This window comes from Ruditapes philippinarum, unplaced genomic scaffold (genome assembly GCF_026571515.1).
Source record: "Ruditapes philippinarum isolate M1 unplaced genomic scaffold, ASM2657151v2 ctg1061_1_1_1_1, whole genome shotgun sequence".
Classification (NCBI taxonomy): domain Eukaryota; kingdom Metazoa; phylum Mollusca; class Bivalvia; order Venerida; family Veneridae; genus Ruditapes; species Ruditapes philippinarum.
This window is the reverse complement of record NW_026863400.1, coordinates 170,826-194,811: the sequence shown is the minus strand read 5'-3', so window position 1 is coordinate 194,811 and position 23,986 is coordinate 170,826. Positions and strand designations below refer to the sequence as shown.

General features: G+C 31.8%; 1 protein-coding gene across 2 annotated transcripts; it reads left to right on the top strand.

Annotated features, from left to right (window-relative positions):
• Positions 1-11,186: 11,186 nt before the first annotated feature.
• LOC132722019 (uncharacterized) lies at positions 11,187-23,340 on the top strand. 2 transcript variants are annotated; one of them, XM_060706415.1, is made up of 4 exons: positions 11,187-11,297; positions 15,752-15,907; positions 17,659-18,207; positions 20,286-23,340. In XM_060706415.1, exons 2-4 carry the CDS (start codon positions 15,805-15,807, stop codon positions 20,693-20,695), a joined length of 1,062 nt encoding a protein of 353 aa, XP_060562398.1. In that variant the 5' UTR covers positions 11,187-11,297; positions 15,752-15,804; the 3' UTR covers positions 20,696-23,340. The 2 variants fall into 2 exon arrangements, with proteins under 2 accessions (XP_060562398.1, XP_060562397.1); XM_060706414.1 differs by lacking the exon at positions 11,187-11,297 and adding an exon at positions 11,684-11,956.
• The last annotated feature ends 646 nt before the right edge of the window (positions 23,341-23,986 follow it).

The following is a 23,986-nucleotide window of genomic DNA, read 5'->3' as shown; positions in this document are numbered from 1 at the left end:
ATCGTCAGAAAGAATATTAAGTTCATTCTTGATTTTCTATTTTAAGTGTATAAAGCTATATATCTGATACAAAAATATTGTTTGGATTTTAAAAACGAATACTGCCAAAATGATTGTATGAATAAATTGCCTTAAAGCAAGAGGCACATGCACAAAATCATTGCTAAACGGATAAAACCCTATTTAAAATAGCAAAATTATATTTTGTTCCGGAACATTTTATTATGTTTATGTACATTATTCATGTGTGTTAAATAACAGAGACATTCTATGGTACAACTTTTTCGGGAATCAACCATATAATAATGAAACCAATATAATTTTACTGTTGATAAATTTTATAATAATATTTCATAAGATATAGCTTTATACCCTTTAATTCTAATAAGACATAGAATAAAGACAACACTATGCATCAATTTTGACTAGTTATATATTTTAATACAAGAATATACATGTATATAATAGGCATTTTATGTTATATGAGACTATTAATATATTTAATACAAGAAATAGTTGATGATACAGTTTGTGATCAGTATATTTGTTTAAAAATTATTACATGTAAAACAGTTTATTTAATAAAAATGCAATCAAGAAACTTTACAACATTTTAGTCCAGTGATCACCAACAACCTGAACGAAAAATATAGTAAATTTATATTTGATATTTAGGCAAATCACAATATATCATATAGCTATTGCATTTCAAATTTTCGTTTAAACAGTGTTTTTTTCTGTTTGTTTTTTTTTAAATTTTATTTCAGAAAATCCGGAATCAGCACCAGACTATAAATTATTCATAATACAGTGTTCTATAAAGCCTTTGTCTGTCCAACAGCTACCCTTTTTATCTTGTAACTTGTTTGCACGATCCACTCGTACTGCCATTGGATGACAAAGCGCTGGATTATAACGTTCAATGACAATACTGTCTTTGTTTAGGTCAATAATGTATGTCTTCTTGCGACAACGTCCCCACTCATAAACAATCATTTCAATTTTAAACTGTCTACCTTTGCCGCTATCTAGATTTACCTTTCGTACCAGAATCCCAAGTTCCTTGTATTTGATTACATCTCCCAAATGCAGGTCATTCATTAGATGCACTTCCGTCTCCCCTAAGGATAGAGAACTTAAATCTTTCGTACAGGAGGCGTCAAGGTCTCCGTTGTCAAAGTCTTCACAAAGCTCTCGAGGTCTTTGTTGAACTTTAGCCCAGAAGCAAAAATGGTCTGAACGATTCGAAGTTGAGGCCCATTTCTTCTCACCAATCCGTTTTCTTGCCATCATTACGGTTGTTTCTGCTGAGTTTATCAGCAAATGTGAACAATCAAAAACTTTCACTGTAGATTGTGAAAGATCTATTGTAAAATACTCTTCCAATATTTCTCGGGGCTTGAACAATCTGGGCAGTCCATAATGTATGCCCCGGATGCGACCTTTTAAGGAATCGTCATTCTGATGGACCTCTGTAACAACAATTGCATGATCAAACTTGTAATATTTAAGCAAAACGACATCACCTATTTCAACCTCTGATAATTGTTTAATTTCCTTCGTATCAACAGAAAATGGTGACTGCAAAGCTCTTCTGATCTTTGGCACGCTACATTGAAGTGCAATAGAGACCAAAACTAAAGTTATTATCAGTGGTATGCCAACTGGAGTGGCCAATGCTGGTAGTGCGAAATTCATAATGACAAAAGTAAGGATAGATGTGGCACCGAACACAATGAATGTTATCCATAAATCCTGTAATTTTCCTTTCAAGCAAGATTTACAGAGCTGTCCTTTTCGGAAATCATTCAAATGTGAAACAGTCATAAAAATACAATATATCAAGTACAACGCTGCAGCGCCCCCAAGTACAATTTCAGGAACATTGAAAGCCTTTGTGAAACTGGCCGCAATTTCATCAGATGATATGTAAAGAATTCTCATCACCATTTTTGCTATTTTGGTGCCAGCGCCGAACACTCGCTGAACGAGATTTGCAATTTTCGACCGCATACCTTGAGCTTGAAAACTTTCCCCTTCTCCAACAACACACCAAGTAGCAAAATGTTCGCAATTGTTTGTACACGGATTGTACGTCCCGAATGAATTTTCTTCATCAGCGTTTTCCGGTAGCATAGATTCTGCTCTATGCACAATCTCCTCGGCCGTATACCTCGGGTGGATGTATTCGATTATATATAGTTCATCGTGTGCTAGGTCAAAAGTTTTGACAGACTGACAGATTTTAATTTTGTCGTCTTCTTTAGTAAAATGAATTAATTCCATTTCTATTCTTTTCCCCGATTTTCGTTTTATTTCTTTTAATATTGCATGGTGTTTATATCTATGTATCAATTTATGAGTGTATTTATCATACTTTCTAAATTTTTGTCCAGGCATAGATAAGTGTTGACCTTTTCTGAAGCTGGAGACACTTTCTACACGAACTTCTTTTGAACAGCTCGCACAACTTTTGTTTTCGTCAGCATTGGCGTCATGTAAATTATTCATCGCATCTTCAAAGGCATTTAGCGTATCTCGCTCCGTAGCCGTCTCTCCTGAGAGACGCTGCAAGTCCCCAGGTGAGTCGGTGCTATATCTGAGTCGTAGCTCGTTAAATAACAACGGAACATCATCAGGCGATATGCTATCATCAGATATTGTTAATTCATCAAGTCCTTCATCACCAAATCCGACATATTGAGCTCTCTCCCTCTGTGAAACAAATCTCGACGCCATAATTAAATCCGTATAACTTAACACTTCACATTTCATAAACTGTACAAAATTCAATTTAGTCAGATATTAATATCAAATGGATGCGGTTTTACCAGTTTTACTAAAAATAAAACACGGGGTTTTCTCTTCATTCTATTTATACCAGAGTAGGAAAAACACATATTTTTAGGCCAGGTTATTGTATGTTAGGTGTTTACATTAACCGATAAAGTTAGTCTTTCTTTTATTTTAATTGTCAGATTATATAAATATACATATATAAAATAGAATATAGTCAATAAGCTTTATACTTAAGGGAATGAAAAAAATACCTGTCCTTTTTTGCCCATTTACCTCATGAATAATACTCCGGGATGTTGACTATATATTATCAAAACAAAAGTATAAAGGTTATTGTCCTACAATGCCTCTAACTATAGGGGGAACTAGTCATGCGGTTTACCAAAATATACTGGGCAGCGTTTTACTAACGTACTTACGCATAAGATTCACGTAAGTTTTAACTTACGTCAGATTTTTTTACGTAAAGGCGTTTTACTAAAAATTTGCGTAAGTAAGAATTTTGTAAGTTTTTACGTAAAGTTAAAGTACTTTTAAATTAAATATTGAGAAATATTGATGAATAAAATGGATATTTTCATTTTCCGCATTTTCACTGCTGTGAAGCATATTTTCTATATTTTCACAGGTGTCTTGCTGGGCTTAATTCAGCTGGCCAATATACAAAATTTAAGGGAAGTTCTTTTTAAATGTGATATGTCAGAAAAGAGAAAAATGTATATAATAAACAGAAAACTCAATTTCTTTCTATAAATACAGGATTTATTTTCATCTTGTGGTATGAAAATTATCATATATAACTCGTGGCTAACGTCACTCATAAAATATGTATTTTCATACCACTCGATGAAAATAAATCCTGTATTTATAGTAAAAACTTGAATATCCTCTGTATATGTTCATTAAATAGTATGATTTGAAAATGTACATGAAATTATCTGTTGCAAATGTTTTTTTATTGCAAATATTCAGATATCATTACTTCACTAAGATAAAATCGTGAATATCTTTTGTTTGCATGTGGCGTTTTTGCGTCATCTTTCTTACGCATGTTTTTTGCCTGTTTCAGCGTAAAATCTTTAAAAATCAAAGGGTTTTCTTTACTTGATAGACATGAAATAAATAAATAAATAAATAAAATAAAAATAATTAAATAGAAATAAAAATATATTTTATTAAATGCTGGCTGTGTGAATAAGCTTAAATATTTCATATAAAAACGAGAAAAAAATCCACATTTTCACTTGCGGACATTACAGTTTTTTTACTTCTCAAAACAAACTAAAACCCTTTCAATATCTTCCATGATGGATCATATGGGGTTTCCTTTCTTCTCTATAAATGTATTAAAATTCGGGAGAAACCCCTGTGTGATGGATGGCCGTTGGCACAAGATGCACTTAAAAAGAAACTGTGCATGTGTAAAATGCTTGTGTTTTATCACAGGTAAGTCGGTCATTATTTTAGGAAGAAGAAGAAGAAGAACATTTTATTGACTTAAACTACATAGTTTCTCGTCATATACATATACACAAACATAATGTACATAAATCATTATATAAATAATCAAGTTCATAACTGCTAAATAATGAACAAGTCAATTTAAGCATTCGAGTGAGAGTGGTCCATTCGGTCCATTACATATATACATGAAGGTGTAAAATTGCAGTGAATATATCCGTAATTGGGTCAGAATACCTGTAAGCTATTTCCGTAGTAAACATTACCATATAAGGAAAACCGAAAGTAAACAATCATTTTCCCATTCATAAACTTTATCGACGTCATTGTTATTTACTAATATCAACCAATCATTACCGTCCCCATGCCAAATATGGAGACCGGAAATAATAAACCGTCACGCCTTTTTGCGACCACGCTTCATGGCTGGAAAAAGATTTTAGGTATGTATGCAATTCACAACATGGGTGTATTTATCTTGTTCACACGAGATATTATCTTGTTCCCACAAGATATTATCTTGTTCCCACGAGATATTATCTTGTTCCCACGAAATAATTATCTTGTTCCCACGAGATAATATCTTGTTCCCACGAAATAATTATCTTGTTCCCACGACATAATTATAGCCAATCAGAAGCTGTAAAATGGTAATATAGCAGTTACTTCCCCTTATTTAGTTGAACATTTACTTGATTATATATACATTAAATTCATGTATAACCATGTAGGTTGATCTTGAAAGTGCCACACTGTAGGGACATACAGAACCTTAACTACCAATTACTGGTGTTTAATAGCGCATACCCTCATCTGGTGACGCATTTGCGTGCAAACTGATCTGGGTCGACACTGGAGGGATACATGTAAGTAGCCTTTCAAAACTCTGTATTTATAAGGCGGTGGCCCCGCAGTGGCGTTCAGTCCACCACGCGCGAATGAGTTATAATCAAATACAAATGTCTTAAATCAATGTAGCATGAGAAGGACCGTCTTCGCAGCACTTAAGAGAAAAGTCACAAAACCCATTTAACACTTGTTGCGTATATGCTTATAACGACCATTGTCGAACCATATCCCCCAACAAGCAAATGCGTCATCCTGTCAAGGTCTGCACTGTTCGCTATTGAATCAGTAGGTCTGATTTTAACTGTCAAAGCAGTTAACCCCTTGATTAGCTCACATGGTTTATACAGGTTAACTGCTTTGTTTGCCAGATAGAGTTGCATATTTTTCTTAACTTTTGACCTCTTGACAGTAAAGGAATATGCAACTCTGTCCACGCCCCTATACCGTATACCGTTCACAAACTTTCGGGACGGACACTTAGACACTCGGACGGACAATGGCAACGCTATATGGGGCACAAAAATATTGAAGAACACAAACAATGCTAAAACGTATTGCTTCGGTGAGTTAAGAAGGCACATGCCCCCCGCGCCCCATCCGGATCTGCAACTGGCCATGCACAATAATGTATGATACATTTTACGTCGGGGGTAAACCAGAGGGTAAAATCACGGGTTAGTTGGATAGACTGTTACAGTATCCAATACAATAAATTACAAATTAACATATGAAAAGTTGATACATTTATCGTTAACCGATTTGGACATTTATGAGCACCTAATTTGTTGCGACATTTTCCGTTAATTTTTGGACATTTATCGTTAAAGGAGTTTTGGACATTTATCGTCAATTTTTGGACATTTATCGTCGTTTGGACATTTTTCGACGTTTGGACATATATCGGCGCTACAGTTATCCGAAACGCATGATGTCCAGTTACGACCATGGAAATGTATTGTAACTTTTTTTCTTCACGGAAACAATTTTATCAATGCTTGGTAACCTCATCGAAGAATGATCTTTCCTTGTGGGGTTTATCCGTTTGAATAAGTTCGAAAAAAAAAACTATATAGATAACATTGCACTTACCTAACTGGTATCATATTTACATAGACCAGACCTTCAGAAGTTTTCCATAAAATAACATATGATAACAGCAACATAACATAACAGCAGGTAAATTAATTGTTACTTATAAAGTATGGTGCAAATGAAATCGGTTGCAGTATTTATCGGTCAAACGGAAAACGAATGCGGTGTTTGAATTCAGTGTTGTACGGTGCTCCAAAATTCGAGTCAATAGGCCTTTTTACAACATATATATTCCCTAAAATTTACAATAGAAACACACAATTTTGTATGGAACTTGAATTTATGCCTAACCATAATATATACACGAGCTCGTAAAGTCATAGAACAAATACATCGTCGTTTTAACACATGTTTTTGTGACAAGTACGAGTCCTGTTGAGGTAGACGCGATCGTTTGTAAACACTATTTCTTCGAAGTATGTATTTTTTTGTGAATTGTGTTGTGCTAGATTAACAATAAATTGTTTCAAAAATTCGATGGAGTACTTAAACAATTGGAATGATTTTGCAATGTCCAGCAGTAAGATATTTTTAAGCTATTACCTGGAATTTCGTTATGCCGCCATTAATATTTTGTCCAGAAATATACGGTGTCAGGTCAGAAGTATTATATTTTGACGTTGCGCGGAAAAGTTGTGGTAAACGCCCTATCACCGTGAGGAAGCCATTTTCAAGAGTTATAAATATTGTGATGTCACAGTTGACAACTAAAATTGATGGGCCGTTTTTGAATTATGGATTTGGAACATACTGAATTATGATGTGTTTCATTTACATATTTCATTTGCTAACCCAGATAACTCCACAGATTGAACAATGTTTTAATAATGAGACGGATTAGACTACTGTAACAGTTTAAAAAAACTGGATCATCCATCATTAGGAGTCATGTCATTCAGGAGTTTTGAAGTCTACGGAACTGGATAGAAACTGGCAATGAAGGAATCTTCAGAATGCGAATTTGTCGTGACGTTTATAAAGATGTATTTCGAAATTCATACTGTAGGGATCTATTCAGCTTAAAAGTAAGTGCAATTTGTAGATCTACTCAATGTGACTCGGTGTTCTTATTGCTTGTTTTTCATTTTTTAAAGATTTCCATCATGCATTGCAACTAAACTGTTACATCTTGTAAATCCAGCTTTGTAAAATAATTATGAAACGACCCCGAGAACCTCATGTATATTTTAGAAACATGACACGTGCTTTCTCCCGTTCATCTTCAAATGAAGAATACTTCGGCAATGGCTACGGAAAATAAACAACAGAGATTTACCATAGAGAAATTCACAAGAAAAGTAGACACTTTAGAGTAAAATCCTGAAAAATCTCGAGGGTGACTTTTTTTTAGTTTACAAAAATAGTTTAATCTTTATTCAACCTCGATTCGTTAATTCACACCAGGCAAAACTTCATTTCCATTTCTAATGGGACAGACTATAGTGACAACGTAAATGGTATTTTGTCTACTACAAAAAAACTAAATCACTGTAATTTTTCTAATGGCTAAACAGCAGAATAAAAGACGACTCAACTACTAGTATACGGCCAGTGAATGAGTTCGAAAATTTGTTTTAAACATATTTATTGCATATATTGTAATCATACATTATACATACATTTTCATAACCATACTAACATAATACACGCAATGGATTTTGACGGAAGCACTAGGTGCTTATTAAAGTCAATCTCCATTATTGATAAATTACAATAAAACTAATACATGGCTGGTAGATGAGCAAGTAAAGAGCATATAACAAATGTGTACCACAACCGCTTCTATTGATTGTATACAAAATATTTTTGAAAAAAAAAATCACAAAACTAGGTTATGTGGTAAGGCACTTGCATTATTTGTAATTGATAGATATTTTAATATTTTAATATAATATTTAATAGAAAAAAAAATTAAAGAAAGAGAAAAAGAACAAGGAAGATTAAGATGAAAACCAACGTTTAGAGATGAAGAGACAAGTAATTTGTATGTATGTCTAGTGCATATAATTAAAATTCTACAGAAAAAAATCGATGTCCTTTGCTAAATAGATCTGAAATTTTATTTTTATCATTTTACACACATACTTGCATATTTATTTGGATTGGATGTTAACTTTGTTGATAAGAAGATTACTATCTATCATTAATATTACTATTATCGTTATTGATTGTATGCTTGAGCAGATATCTTGATAAATTTCTTTATTATTGGAAGGCCTCCTTACTATTGATGGGTCAATTGATCTGTGCTTTAATGTTATCAATATATAGAAGCTTCCCGGTGAAAAAGAAATTCAGAGCGGTGTAAGGGTAAAAAAGGAAAACTGGAATAAAGATCAACAAGGCGACGGCAACGTTCACAGGACGCAGCCCCCGACACACTCAAGCTGCCATAGCAGGGTTATTGCCATTACTAGTGAAATAAACTTAAAACTGATTATATAGTAACTGTTGTTGTTTTTAAACCCTAACTTTATTTCAAATTATTGAAACAAACAAAATTATAATACTTGCAAGACAAAAGTGAAGGGCAGGTAAGTAAAAGTAACTTTAAGAATTCAGTAAGATATTAACCTCACCTAATACAACAGTTATTGTTTAAACTATGTTTTAAAATACTTCCAACTCCTAGACGGTAAATAAACTTGGAAAAGGGGCGATGCATATCTTAACCAGGGTTTTTACTCCTAGTAGCCCGTTTTATCATGACATACTCATTGTTAATAGTTTTGTAAATATTTTGATTTGATAAAAAACTTCAAAGTTCAGGTTCATTTCCCGACTATCTTGTTAAGACACGAGTGACTGGTTTCAAAAAATGCAATGGATAAATATTGATCGGGTGCATTTGATTGCATAAATAAGTTAGGAAGATAACCCTACTTTTCCTGTCTTATAGCACTGAAATCTTTACTTTTCTCGTCTTTTTTAACCCTACTTTTATCTCTTCTTTCTTTCTGTTTTTCTTTTTCTTTTGTTTTGTCTTTTTATTTTCCACTTGAAAGCCTGAAATTAAAGTTTTCATTGATAACTTAGCTGTGGCCCTGTGTTGCTTGGTCATGTGGGTGTTGCGTTCATTGAATGCTACCATTCCTTGTTGATCTTGTTTTTCGTATGTATGCTCTGGAGATTAGGTGGGTGGTACTCGTAATACTAAGATTTATGAGATAGTGTATCAAAAGCCTTTGTAAATTGTTTCGAAAATACTGGATATCGTTTTGAATAGAGCTACTCTAGTATTTTAAACACATGAACGAAAAATATCACAGTTACAGGCATTACAATTAATTCCAAAGTATTTCGGTTATAGTGATTATACTGTTATCAAACGTTTAAGGTCCCTAAGAAATTTTTCTTTGGAAATAAATACTAAGTGTTAGCACTAAAAAATAAGAGAGGTACACAAGATTGCTTGCAAAATCTTTATCGACATGTTCACAAAACATGATTTCTTTCACAGTCATGATCAAATGAACAGACTGTCATTTTCTTCCTGTTACCGAAAGATAACGCACCTTTGTATTTATACCCAGGAAGATTTCAAGTAGTAGACAGAATGTTCTTAATATTTGAAAAGAAGTAAATTTATGAAAGAGAAATCGGGGATGCTACTCATTAAATTATTTGCCCATAAAAGAGGGTTTATTTTACTCGTTTACATTATTTTCAAAATCAAAAGTCTCAATAAGCAAAGGTATACTGATATTAAGACGTAAACCTGACATATAGAATTCATTTACCTGTGAAACTGGAGTGACAATGTGTTACTTAAAGTTGCTAGTGTATCCTTTTTTCAGTGCCTTCAGTACTTTGATCTAATCTGTAGACCAACTTAACTGTATCATTTTCACCGAAAAATCCTTAAATTCTAAACTAGTTTCTAATAGAATCATAAACATTAATTTTATTTTATCATAGTTTTGGGACCTTTTCCAGAGCATGCCCATTGATTGACTCATTTTTTCTGGGGTTTACTTTTTGTGACGACAGGAAAATCTATAGAAATGTCACATTCAGAAGCTGGTTCATTGATTACCTTTTTCTGGGATTTCATATTGTTACAACAGTGAACGTGTATTTAATTTTGCTTATGATACAAAAGAAAAAGAACATCACGACACTCGGCGATTTTATTTATGCTCGGGGCCTACGCCCTCCCTCGTACAAACCAGATAGGCTCGTGTTTCGATGCTCTTTCTATTACATAACATACATAATGACAGAAGTAAACTTGAATTTGATGTAATGGTCAGAAATGAGTGTGTGTGGAACGTGTATGTACGATCCTATCAAGATAGCCTATGAAACGCCACTCATTACATACTCAGATGCCCGTTTGTGCCAGAAACAATTTTGCAAAGGGGGCACCTGAGTTCTTTCTCCACCAGTAAAGCTGAAGAGTCGCTATAATGACCTACACGGTTTTTGTGCGATGTAACCCCCACCCCACCCCAAAAACAGAAAATCAAATGAGAAATGCTTTTAAATTCATCATTTCTTACAGGATGGAATGTTATTTACTGTATTTGATTTAAATACGTAATAGATAGCGTTAATACATGTCGTGACAAATTATATTATAAATATCACCGATGCACTATGTTCATCTTCATCCAATTTATTCAAAATATTGAAATTGAAACTTTTCAGTATACATCAAACAAACTTCTCAGTTAACAGATATTTTTACTTTTGGTTGAATATAGGTATAAATAAACTTACAGTATTTTAAAAATGTCAAAGACAATAATTGTAAATAATAATTTTTCCTTTTTGTCTAGAAAATGTCCGCTTCAATGGTGTTTAATTTTTCAAGACATCATAATTGCTACTTTTAATAGCTTTTATACATTTTTTCTTCATTATACTCAAGTTATATAAGCACGATAGGTTAGAGTGTTGTGAAAAATCAATCGACATTTTGCCCCGTTTACTCCGTTGTCTCAAAAATCTCCCTTGCGTATTTTAGTCATACCCGATGAAAATGTGGGTAACTTCTGTACATGTCTGGAAAAAACAACTTTCATTTTTGCACCAAAAGCTAATGTGAAAAATGCATTTTCTAGCGTAATTGTTGCTAAAGGGTTGGTTAAAATGTAAGTTATTGTTATTTTAGTTAAAATATTGTGATTTGTGTGGAAATTTGTTTAAATTTTTTTTTGACATCAAATTACCTGTCAAACCTCAGTGGAGCTCCTTTAAAGTGTGCGACACTCGGCTAATTAAGCTCCGTCAGTCAGAATATCAGTTTCATCTTGCTTGCTAAATAATCTCTCAATCGACCATGTAAATAGGGAAATGCTATTTTAGAGTAAAATGTGAAGAATTGTTAAAAAGATAACATTTTTTTAAAATAACATTTACATTATTAACATACTTAAGAATAATCCGATCCAGTTTCACTCAACTATATTGTATTCAGTTTTATTACTATACTTGAATGAAGATACAGTTTACACGTTTCACGCATGGAAAGCTTACGGGTAACATAAGCCACCTTTTAGCTTGTATGAATATAAGTCCATTTGAATTTCAATGAACTTGTTTGAATTCTGAAGAGAGTTAAGTGATATAAGTTTGCAAATGGCCTCTTCTAGTGATCAAAACTTGGCGTCTGATAGTGCTGGTTCAAGTGATTCTACATCAACAGTTATTGTGCAACAAAATTCAATGTCATTTGGAATACTGGCTTGGGTCATATTACCGTATATAAGCATAGCTGTTCTTGTGATGTACACGTATTCGTATACTAAAGGTAAAATTTTCATTTACTTCATATAGGAAAAGTGTTCACGCACAATTTATTTTTTATTCACTTATTTGTTTCACTTCCTTAAATTAGAAATGAATTCAATTATGTTAGATATGTGTCATCTTCTACAATTTGATGGTTAAATTACAAGCGAATAAAAAAAATTGAGGCCCGTCATCGTACTTTGTGTATTTTTAAATATTGCAAATTTAAAACAGTTTTATGTTGGGTTTTATATTTAATTATAGATCCTGTAACATAATTTTTCATGGTTTTATTTCATAAATATGATGCTCAAATTAAGATTTGACAATATTGTAAGTTTCAATAAGCATTATTTGTAAAGATATTACCCAATTTAACATTTCATGCAAATAAAGGGAGGTAATAAGAAATTTATTTTCTATAAATTCTAATAAGAAATGAATGCATATAATTTATTGATTAAATATACTGTGCACAAATATTTGCAGTACACATTTTACATAGTTTTCGATGTTTGAAAATTGTTTTATTTGCATAGTTATATACATATATAATTTTTGCAAGTGTTGTACATACACAGTAACAATATCAACAAGGTTAGCTTTTAAAAAAGCTAGTAGCGACTCGCTTCGTAATTTTTTTCAAGGGGTGTGTTTAAATGTAAAAATGACAGTTCTGTTAGCTGAAGAGACTTCAGCGAACAACAAAATAAAAGTGAAGTCAACACTGGCCCGGTGCCCGATGGCCAGTGTATATAAGTTCAGGCCAGTGTAAATTTAAGAAAATTTTGTTAATTATTTAGTAGAATAAATTCAAAAACTGGAATTCTGGGCCAGTCAATTCAAAATCTTAAACTCATTGACTGAAAGTGACATATAAAGTTCTCTCAGTTTAACCAAAGATGAGTATGAGTATGAGTAATATATGAAGGTGCATGTAAACAGATTGAAGAACCTATGTCTATGCCACATTTACTATATGGCCTGTTTGACCTGACCACAAAAATATTAGATAGGTTAGATTTCATAAAGATGTCTCTTTATACAAATTATGTTGTAAACATGTATGTTATTTAGTATTGGGAATGAGAGGCACAAGTCCTAAAGTAAACACAAGTTTGTCAATCAATTCAGCCAGAAAAACCGGGATCCTATTAAAAAATATAGGGATCCCAGAAATTGACCAGTCTAAGAAGATGATTTTTAAGATAAGCCGGGATCCTATTAAAACATATAGGGATCCCGGGAATTGACCAGTTCAAGAATATAGTTTTCAGAAAAGCCGGGATCGTATTAAAATGTAAATAGATCTCACGGATTGGCCAGTTCAAGTAAATATAGTTTTCAAAAAAGCTGGATCCTTTTAAAATAACATGGATCCCGGGATTTTTGACCAATTCAAGAAAATAGTCTTTGATTTTTCCAATTAAATTAGGCATATAATTATAACTTTTGTGATTTTTCCGCATTTTAAACGTTTGTTAATAAAATAGCTCTAAAAATATATCTATATTCTAAGTTAAATTAATTTAACGTTCATAATATACAATAAAAAAAATTAACGTTTAATGGCCCTTTCATTACGACAACAATCAACACAAATATAGTTCATTAGGATTTTCCTCCATATCTTATACGATCCCGGACCCGGCGTCCCGGATCCCGGCCAGTAAATACATACACTAAATACCGAAAGGATTAAAATGACCGGAAAAAAAGGAAAAATAAAAAATGCACAGAACCAGATGTACACTTATGTTAAAATTAACCAAAACGAAAACTTACTACAGGAGAAAACAGGTGAATTCGCTAAATCAGAAGTCAGTTGTAAATATGATTTATTGAAAAAGAATTCATACAGACAAACATTTTAATCATCATTATATCTTTGCGCTCAAAAACAATACTTGCTGATTTTTTAAAAATGGCGTGAAAATTGAAGGTTTTTTGACGCTATGTAAGATTAAATTGATTGGCTAAAATAATTTTGGATCCTAGCCCTGATAGATAAATTTTTTGTAGAAAGCTGGAAGCCCAAGCTTCGATTAAATTTTGGATAGCTTCGGAGTTTTAGGTTGTTTCTCAGTAAAATCCTACCGTATACCTGCTCGCCGTGGCGAGCCGGCATCACAAAACATGCATGTAGGATCTTTATGAAATATGCCAAAAAGAGTTTATAGAGTGTACAATTTTTTGAGAGGATGTGTGAAATTTGACTGTTAAACATTTTAGTGATTTTAAATTGAAGAAAAAAACGTATATTCTCATATTTCAAAATTAGTGTCATGACTCTGAAATATGTAATTAGCAATAAATACAAGTCCTTTAAGCAGTCAAAATAATAATCTGGAGTATTTAAAAATAAAAAATAAATGTATCATTTTAGCCCACTCACTTAAAAACACAGTTTCCTAAAATTTAACTAAAATGATAACTTTCATTGGTACATTTTTAAGAGTGTTTCCTGTAAATCTGTCATAAGAAAACAAATCATTATTGATTACAAGAAAATAATATGGATATGTAAAAGGCATCTGAAAAAATAAACAAAGAAAAAAAAACAGCATTTTTTTAATATTTCGTCATAATTATCTGAAATTTATTAGCATTATAAATGGATATTAAAACTGCATTTTAGGAATATATTTGATATCAAAATGTTAAAAACAACTCTGTTTAATAGTTACACTGACAAATTTAAGAAATAAATAATAAATGGTAATTTCAATTTTTTGCGCAATCTTGGATTTTTTAGTCCCCCAGCACTTATGGCAAAAAGAAATCCCATTTCGTAAGTTATGGTATAAAGTTGTGTATGAAACTCTTGTTTATAATCGGGGACCAGTTACTACAATAAATATGAGAGTACTTGGAGTCTAGTTCCAGCACTATTAGTAACTATAAATGAGCCGTGTCACGACAAAACCAACATAATGGGTTTGCGACCAGCATGGATCCAGACCAGTCTGCGCAGCCGCGCAGTCTGATCAGGATCCATGCTGTTCGCTTACCAACACAATAACAAGTAGTGAAACTTATAGCGGATGCGCAGGCTGGTCTGGATCCATGCTGGTCGCAAACCTATTATGTTGGTTTTCTCGTGACACGGCTCAAATTGTGTATAATTATGATATATGAAGAATGATGATGAGGCCATGGGAGAACATAAAAGATGAAAATTGGAAGGACAGGAAGAATATATTTATTGAATTGCACAATATCATATAGGATATTATAATTGTTAGGTATATATACATAATGACAAATGACCCTGTGACATTTATGTGTATGAGCTATATATGAATATGATATACACATGAGGTTAATTGTTTTAGCAAAAGTAACGGTCAAGATATAACAATTATTAAAAATAGATAAAGAAATAATCGAATTTTAATTGTTGAAGACGGTGCTAATCATATTCCTATTTCAACCACGAAGGACATATTTAAAGTCAAGGGAATAATTGACATACAATAAGCGCCCTGCTTACCCTAGAAGGTTAGCGGTTCAAGTTATATTATAATGTTAGTTCAATACTGAATTCCATTGGACGAGTACACAGCTGTCAAAACTAAAATGATATATATGATTTCTATTGAAACATCAAGTGATGCAAATACTGAAAGTGCATTGGTTATTTTCTAAAAAAAATGTGAAATTAATACACATCATATACGACTGAGTATACTATTCTAGTTATATTCTCCAGTATGTCCATTTAGCAACATACAAGTATATTATTAAAAATGTAAATTGCAAATCATATCAGAGGCTGTGTATACCATATCAAATGAAACATTTTTTGTTTAAGATGGTGAATGGTCAAACTGGGGATACTGGAGCGAGTGTCATGGGGGGCTCCGAATGAGATCAAGATTGTGTAACAATCCTGCACCATCAATATTTGGTCAATATTGCCAAGGTGGATCCCAGAAGTATGAACTATGCAACTTGGATTCATGTACAGGTATATTTATCATCAACGCCATTATTAGAAATAAAGCTTTAAATAACATAACAAAAGTACTCGCCTATTGCATATTTCATTGTTCCAAACAATTCTGAAATTGTCACGGAAAATAAGATTTTTGTAAATGCTTTAAGGAAAACTGTAATTGAAAACTCAATACAAAATGCCAACACTAGTAGTTTTACTCTGTAATAGTGTCGTTTCTCCTCTAAGTAAGAGTAGTATCTAGCCAGTTTTAGGATTTGTTTCATGTAGATAGTTACGTTACAGAATTGTTCAAACCGTTCAAATCAATCAGTTACATATTTCATTCCTTTATCACCAATCAATAGTTTGACAATACTTAGCATATTAAATGAATTATATTTGCCTCTGAACGTGAAAGACGAATTAATATTAATTTGTCTTTCTTATTCTGATTTATGTTTTACACTTGTATTTATGAAATTTAAGCTATGGATTAGTCTAAATCAGATTCTGGAAAATTTTTTCCCAATCTTCCAAAATATGACATAATGAGTTAACTTTTAAAAATCTTGGATCTGCTTTTTTACATTATTTGACCAAGTAAATTAGTTTATTTTATGCTTTTCAGTGGATTACTGATTTATCCGTGAAAATTATATTTGGTAATTTCACAGTGAAAATTATCAAAATATAATTTCACTCTTTTCAATGACGAAACTACTTTTTTAAGATTTTCCCCATGTGGTACCTCAATTTTATTTTTGCTGACAATTCTGACAATGTCAGGCTGTTTAAAGAAAAAGCAAAACTGAAATTGATAAATAACTTAAATGTCAAAAGAATAAAAAAGAAGAAAACTTACTTCTATTCATTCAAATTGCATGAAATTCCAATCACCAAATTTTCGTTTTTTTGTTTCATTTTGACAGTCTCAAAAAATACATTCCTTCCCCCATTGCAAAACTGCTCTTGATGACATTTGGGGGGATATTAAAGTATCCTACGAGCAATAACTTGCCGTATGCTTTATGAAAAATTGAAAGCATTGACAAGCCATAATTCGAAGAATAAGTTAAATCAACCCAGCGTTTTTGAGCAGGTTTCCAAGTTTTCCTATTTCCTAGCCCTTTTCTGAATGTTTTCACATCTGTCAACACTTATTTTTTGTCTGTTACAATCCTCAAATAAGTTTTCTTTCTTTTAAAAATGTGTATGACTAACAAATCCAAATTATATCCTCTCTGAATCTTACACAATTATTTTCCTCCATGAAATACACAACTTTAAAAAATGGCTGCCGCTTACAATTTACAAATCCAGGTCTAATATAAATTCGCACTAAGTAAACAGAAATATGGATGGATGGTTGGACTTTTTCTCCTACAAGAATTGTTTGTTTTTATTATCAAAACAAGCGATCATTCATATTTTTTTAATAAAATTAATAAATGTCACCGTCATTTAATGTTGATTGGCGGACTTATTTTTCAGCTCAAGACTTCTTTTTTTTATGAGAAATTCCGAATAAATGGGGCTCTCAATGGGGGAAACAGTTTTAATATTAACGTTAAAATTATGGAAATTTCGTTTTAACTTGTTTTTAAGCATAAAATAAAAAGAAAATTTGTCTGTTTGTTGTGTAAGATGTAATTTTATTTCATCTCGTGAACTTTAAAAACAGTATTTTTAAAGCCCACTCGATGAAATAAAATTTCATCTTACACACAAACAAACAAATATCCTCTATTTCTTAATAACTTGTTTTGATTATTCTACGTTAGTTTCCAACCGAAATAATCTGAAGCAAGAGATCGTGGAACAGTTTGACAAAGAAAAGAGGACGGTTCCAACTGAACATGAACATTTGAAACCAAACGCCGAGCATCCAGATGAAATGGATAGCATGCAAGAAACATATACTGAATCGTCAAAATATGAAGAATTTATTGACGAAGTTCGAGAAACCCTCAAACAGAATGAACGTACGGCACTATCTGAAACAAATGCGATAAGTTCCTCATTTCAAGCTTTGAAAACAAAAACAGAAAAACTAATGAAAGATCATAAAAAACTGATATCAAAGGAAAACGATGCATTTAAAAATCAAATAACTGATATCGTTAAAGGTTTAGAGAATAAAACAAATATGTCAAAATCAGAGCTGGAAAAAGTTAAACGTAAAATGAAATCTTTTGAAGCTGAAACGCAACTCATGAACAAGGAGGTCACCGCCATCTCAAATGATTTTAATGAACATAAAAAAGAGATTATAGAACAAGTTGAAGAGGCGATTGGAGATTCTATTAAAAGACTTTCAAATATGCACTCAGGTATTTCTGTTCCGTAACCATTCCGTAACCATTCATTTATTTTTTAATTATCTTTTACTTAATATTTACTTTTAATTTGTTTCTCTCGTAACATAAAATTGTAAAGCAATTTAAAATGTGAAGCGTGTCGTGTTGCATGACGATTTTTTATACTCATTTCAAGACGTCATTCTTGTGTTGACGATTTCCTGTAAACATCTGCTTCTGTTTGTCTTATCTCAACTTCCTTTAACAAAAAAAAAAAATAGTAATGATAATAACATTTTGCATTAATAATTTTAAGCGACTTTTAATTATTATAATTTTTCTTGCATAGGTTTTATCGAATTTACTCTTTTAGCAATATTTTGGACAAACTTATTAATTTGAAAAAAAAATCATTATCGTACATGTCCCAGAATTCTTTTAATTCTAGCTCTTTTATCAAAAACAATCTGCAGAAGTATGAAATTTCTATTTTTATCACATACTCGTGCCGCTTTTGCGACTCCTTAAACATAGTGAAAAGATGCGCCAAATATTAGCGTTACGCTATAGGCGCGTCAATGAAAAATGATTCTTTTTGAGACGGACGCGCCCTCAGGCGCGTTCAGAGCTAAGTCATCTACACATGGGATTTCGTCTGCTACAATCGCGCAAAGTGTCCTCAACCGAATAACAGCCCATGAAATAGTACATGAATTTGATCCTTTAAAACTCACATACTTTGTCGGGATATCTTAAAATCTTCCATATTTAGCCTTTTCAATTTCAAATTAAGTTATCCAAGTTAAAATATGAACGTATTTGATTGATAAAAACGTTGTAGTCCCGTAGTATTATTGCGCAATATGCAAATTACTGCCGAAACGATTTACAGCTGTCGACAAAGTAGGACAGCAAATTATACTATAATAAAGGTGTAAGCTCTGAGTTCCAAAAAATTATTAGTAGGACATAAATATTTCTACATTATACAAACATAATTATTAACAAATCAAAGTTTTTCGTGACTATAGAATAACTCGCGCATTAATAAAAGAAGAACTATTTTCGTGACTCATACCGCGGGTTGAGCTGAATATTCAGCAGTTATTAATAAATTAGATACAGTATAATGGTTAGTATAAATATCTATTTTTGAAAATGCATGTAACAAGAGAGTTTTTTCAACACTTTACTACCATGTAGTCTTTCATGGTAATCTTTATTGGAGGAAGTTATAATATCAGTTCTACTTCCGATTCTTGTGGTTTGTTTACATATTTTTCTAGGTCACGATATGAGTTAACATTCGCTATTCTAAAAATAGATTCTGCTTCACCTGCAGGCGATTAGAGTGTACACATTATACATGTAATAAACCAGCGGATACTTACTTTGCTTACATGCAATACTTACAATTGTAAGAAAATGGAATTTAGTGTGAAATTGAAAAGAACAGCTTAAGTGACATTTAAATTAAAATAAAAAACGATGTGCTCTGGCCTCTACATCTTTACCTTGTAAATAAAAAAAAACTAAAAAATACACTTTTAATTGCTGATGATTTTAACCAAAAATATTTTTAATGAGACATATCCAAGAGAAATAAAAATACAAATGACTTATATTTTATTGCCTATATGCCCACTATGATATAACACGAAGCAATTCTAAATAACATTCTCACATGTATAATGTATTATTTATGCTTGATTTACAAGTTTGATCAGAGTTTTTAGGCATAAATTTCATTCTGTATAAGTAGAAAATCTGAATTACATCAGATTGGGACACATAAAATATATTGCTCTACAAATCTCGAACTTGTATGGAACAAATTTTCTCTGTTATATCTTTTGTGTTTTTTTTTTCTAAAAAAACCTTAATGTCTCTCCGGTTGCATGTCCGTCGCATTCAGTGCTGCAGCACTTTGATTTTCACTTTAAACAGTCTTTAATTTGGGTATGTGATAAATAGAATATTATATTCGTGTAGGTAACATGTATTTTAAGTTCTAATTTGTATATGTTTTATATGTATATTCAAAGGCAAAATTATTTTGATTTGCAAATAAATTTGAACTTGAACTGTATTTTTTGCATAATTATTTTCAGATAAAATGGTTGCATTTACAGCATACGGAGTATCTGGAACATCCAAACTGGTTTTTCCTCATATTATTGACAACATTGGTAATGGATATGATATTGCTACAGGGAAGTTTACATGTACAATTCCTGGTATATATTTCTTCTCTTTCCAAATTTCAAAAATGTACAAAACATTGACAGATCTTGTTGAATGTTTCATATATCGTAATCAGTTTATAGTTGTCGGTGCGAGGGAAGATCCGGCGGGAACAAATGCAGGAAATGATGATGGTGGATATTCTATCGGGGTCTCTGCTGCCCTACATTTAGATACCAAAGATACTGTATACATCGGCGGATGTACAGGCATTGGAGCTGTATACACCGACCTTAGATCATCATTTACAGGATTTCTAGTGCGGCCTAACAACTGATTAATTGACTGTTTGTTTGATTGATTGATTGATTGATTGATTGATTGACAAGTGAATTGAGTTTAATTGTATGATTATCTTATAATACGTTTTCATTTCGAGGGTTTATACCGGGACTTAGTAAGATGTGTCGTGTGCTTTTAATGACGCCATAGTCATTCTGCCGATGTGTACATTTACCAAATACCGCTGATTAAGACATTAGTCTGAGTGATTTCTTTAGTGAACTTAATTCTTACGTTATATGACAGGAAATCTGTGCAGACGAGACTTCCTGGCTCAAGGAAAACTGTTTATCTGTAACTCGGCAGAGTTTCGTAACAGCCAGACAGGCATAAAATTGTCGATGATACCCATGGCTTCTTTTTAGATATCATTAGATTGGTACGTTTAAATAGATCTACTGTTTGTACATGTATTTAAAAAAATAATCACTTTCTCCCTTTAACAGAAACTTTTGTAAAAAGAAAATAGTGTTTGCTATTGTAATTAAATGCTTTTCATGTTCAGCATATTATAACCTACTTTTAAAGAACACAGGACTTACAATACATTTGTAATGAGATTACCGTTTTCATCAATACATCGTATGACTATGAGCTATAATAGCTTTGTCAATTATGTATTGTGAGATTTATGAAAGAATAAAGCTTCTTCATCATTATCATCTTTTTCTTCTTTTTCTTCTTCTTCTTATATTGACAATAATGTAAAAAAAGGCGGAAAGAGAAAGAGCAGTCTATTACTCTTAATATAATTGGGGTTCCTTTAACATAGAGGTCATGTATATGGTCTGTCATCATCTTTTTCATTTCAAATATAGATTATGATACAAGTAGAAGTTAGATGATTGCCTTTAAGCTTCATAAAATAAGCCTACAAGTGTTTTGTTGCATAACTTCTCCTCTAAGGACATACGCTTTATTAACAGACCATGGATGTATAGATATTAATTAATGGTTGCCTATAATATTTTTGAATGTAAGGTAACTAGTTACTCATTGACATCATATTTACAAAATGTTAATGAGATTGAGTTTAGTGTAATACAACATTTGTCATTTTACTTTAAGTTATAGAATTGCATTTAACCTATGCATTTATGAATTGATCAACTGTAATCATGTCGATGCAGGTTTTTGTAGTATTGATTTCAAGATGGATAAACAGTTTTAGTTGGTTGTGTGGCTATATCTTAAGATTTGTCCTAGATTGAAAATGACTGTATGAAAATGTCAAGTAATAAGCTTCTGTACTTGTTGTCATATTTTAAACATTTTATAGTTGTAGAATATGTAATATACTTTATCCATAACAATGATAGGCCAGTTTAATTTTTACGTTGATATTTGTGTAGAATCACTTTGTAAAATTATCACAAAATCCTGAAAATTGTTAAAAGAAGCAGCAAAATCAAAGAATATTCCTTGGTTGCTAGGCAACAAAAAAATCCTTTCAGCTGCGAAGGATTTTTAAGAGTTAACGAGTTTTAAGAGTCTCATAAAGTTGAAGAAATAATCATCACTTCGTTATATAAATTATCAAAATATAGAACCTTAAATGTACCTGATAATAAAAGTTGTGAACATAATATTAATATTATTTTCAATGTATACTGAATTGAATTGGAATGACAAGGCTGTTCTCTAAATACCTTAGGAAGTTCAGCTAGACATTATTTGTAGTATTGTTTTCATATTTTTTTATACTTGCTATTTTGTTAACTTAATCTCCTATATGCCTGTAAAACTGTAAAAATTTGGAAATTTAGCAATTTAGAAAAAATAATATTCATTGGTTGCTAGGCAACCTAATTATATACAGAGACAGTTATAAGTAAGTGAAATTGTTTTGTAGGAAATTTCTTTATGTCAGTTTATTATGCTAGTCAATTCAAAGTTATTACTTTGTTGTGAAGGTACAGTGTAGTTAACACAAGATGTTCCTGAAAATACTTTTATGAAAATATGTATTAATATCTATAAAAATTCAATACCTATGTATAGTGAGTTGAAGGATACTTCGATGCAAGAACTATTATTAAGATTGTATTTGCAGTTTTAATAGATGCTTTTTTGCAATCCTGCTGCTTTGATCTTGATATTTTGAGATCTATTTTAATCATATAGCCAACAATGCGCTTAAAATCTGAAACATTTAGAAGAAAATCATGGAATATTTTGTGGTTGCTTAGCAACACTGATTGTTTTTGTTACTAATTGTTTACGTATTAAATAAACCAGTTATACAGCAGATAGCTTATTTATGTAGTATGGAAATTCACATTTGATAAAATGCTTATTGGTCATTGTAAACAATAACATACAGAACAATATATATCGTAAAATATTGAGTTTCTGCTAAAAATTAACATGGCTTACTATCACTAGTCAAGTGTACAGAACATGGAATGTATGTAATATCTTAAATGGAAAATTATTGAAAAATAAAAATAGGCATTGTTTGCAATTGTGTTGAAAATTATTTATTTCTGCTGCTGTGTTAGCTATATTTTACCAAGAAATATGTTAAGTTACAAATAAATTACAAATATTTAGAATATTCCGTGGTTGCAAGGTAACAGAATATAGCTTCCTATAAGTTGTATTTGGGTAATGATGTCATTTATTTAGTGTTACTGCTTTTTATGATGTTATACATGAGTCATTTTCATTGGCGCCCCACCCCCCCAGAGTTGACAGTTGCAAGTGATATAAAATAAACCTAGCACATGACTTTTACATGGAAAAGGCCGGGAAGAACCCTGGACTAGGCTTAGGCTTGTTGCTACACAACAGAATGTACATGATGCTTCAATTATGGTGGCTGCATTCCAAAGTTATTCTACAAGATTGATTAACTTTAATAACACAAAATGACTTCTTCACAAAATTCATTTTAGCTTCATAAGTTCCTCATGCACCTTTAAACATCACAATTATCAAAGTTTTGTATGTTTATTTTTATTAATTTACTGGACGCCATACACACAAAATTGTGTATATATATCTTTGTAGATAAGAAAGACACAATCATAAAATGTTCAGGAATTAGTTATGATATTTCATAGATTCAGAAAATTGTAAAAAAGTAAAAATCCAAAATTTGGTCAAGAAAACTCTTTTTTTTTTTGCATTCCTGGACACCGACAATAGATCCTCATTTACAGGATTTCAAGTGCGGCCTGGCGATTGATTGATTGATTGATTGACAAGTGAATTGAGTTTGATTGTATAATTATTATATAATACACTGGGTAATTTTTCTCTGAGTCTGGAAAATGTAGAGTTA

Excerpts from the sequence above, each read along its gene's own strand:
- LOC132722019 (XM_060706414.1), top strand. The coding sequence starts at position 11,785 with ATGGCCTCTTCTAGTGATCAAAACTTGGCGTCTGATAGTGCTGGTTCA. Across the intron at positions 11,957-15,751 it reads CACGTATTCGTATACTAAAG|ATGGTGAATGGTCAAACTGG; the intron begins GTAAAATTTTCA and ends TTTTTGTTTAAG. Across the intron at positions 18,208-20,285 it reads ACTTTCAAATATGCACTCAG|ATAAAATGGTTGCATTTACA; the intron begins GTATTTCTGTTC and ends AATTATTTTCAG.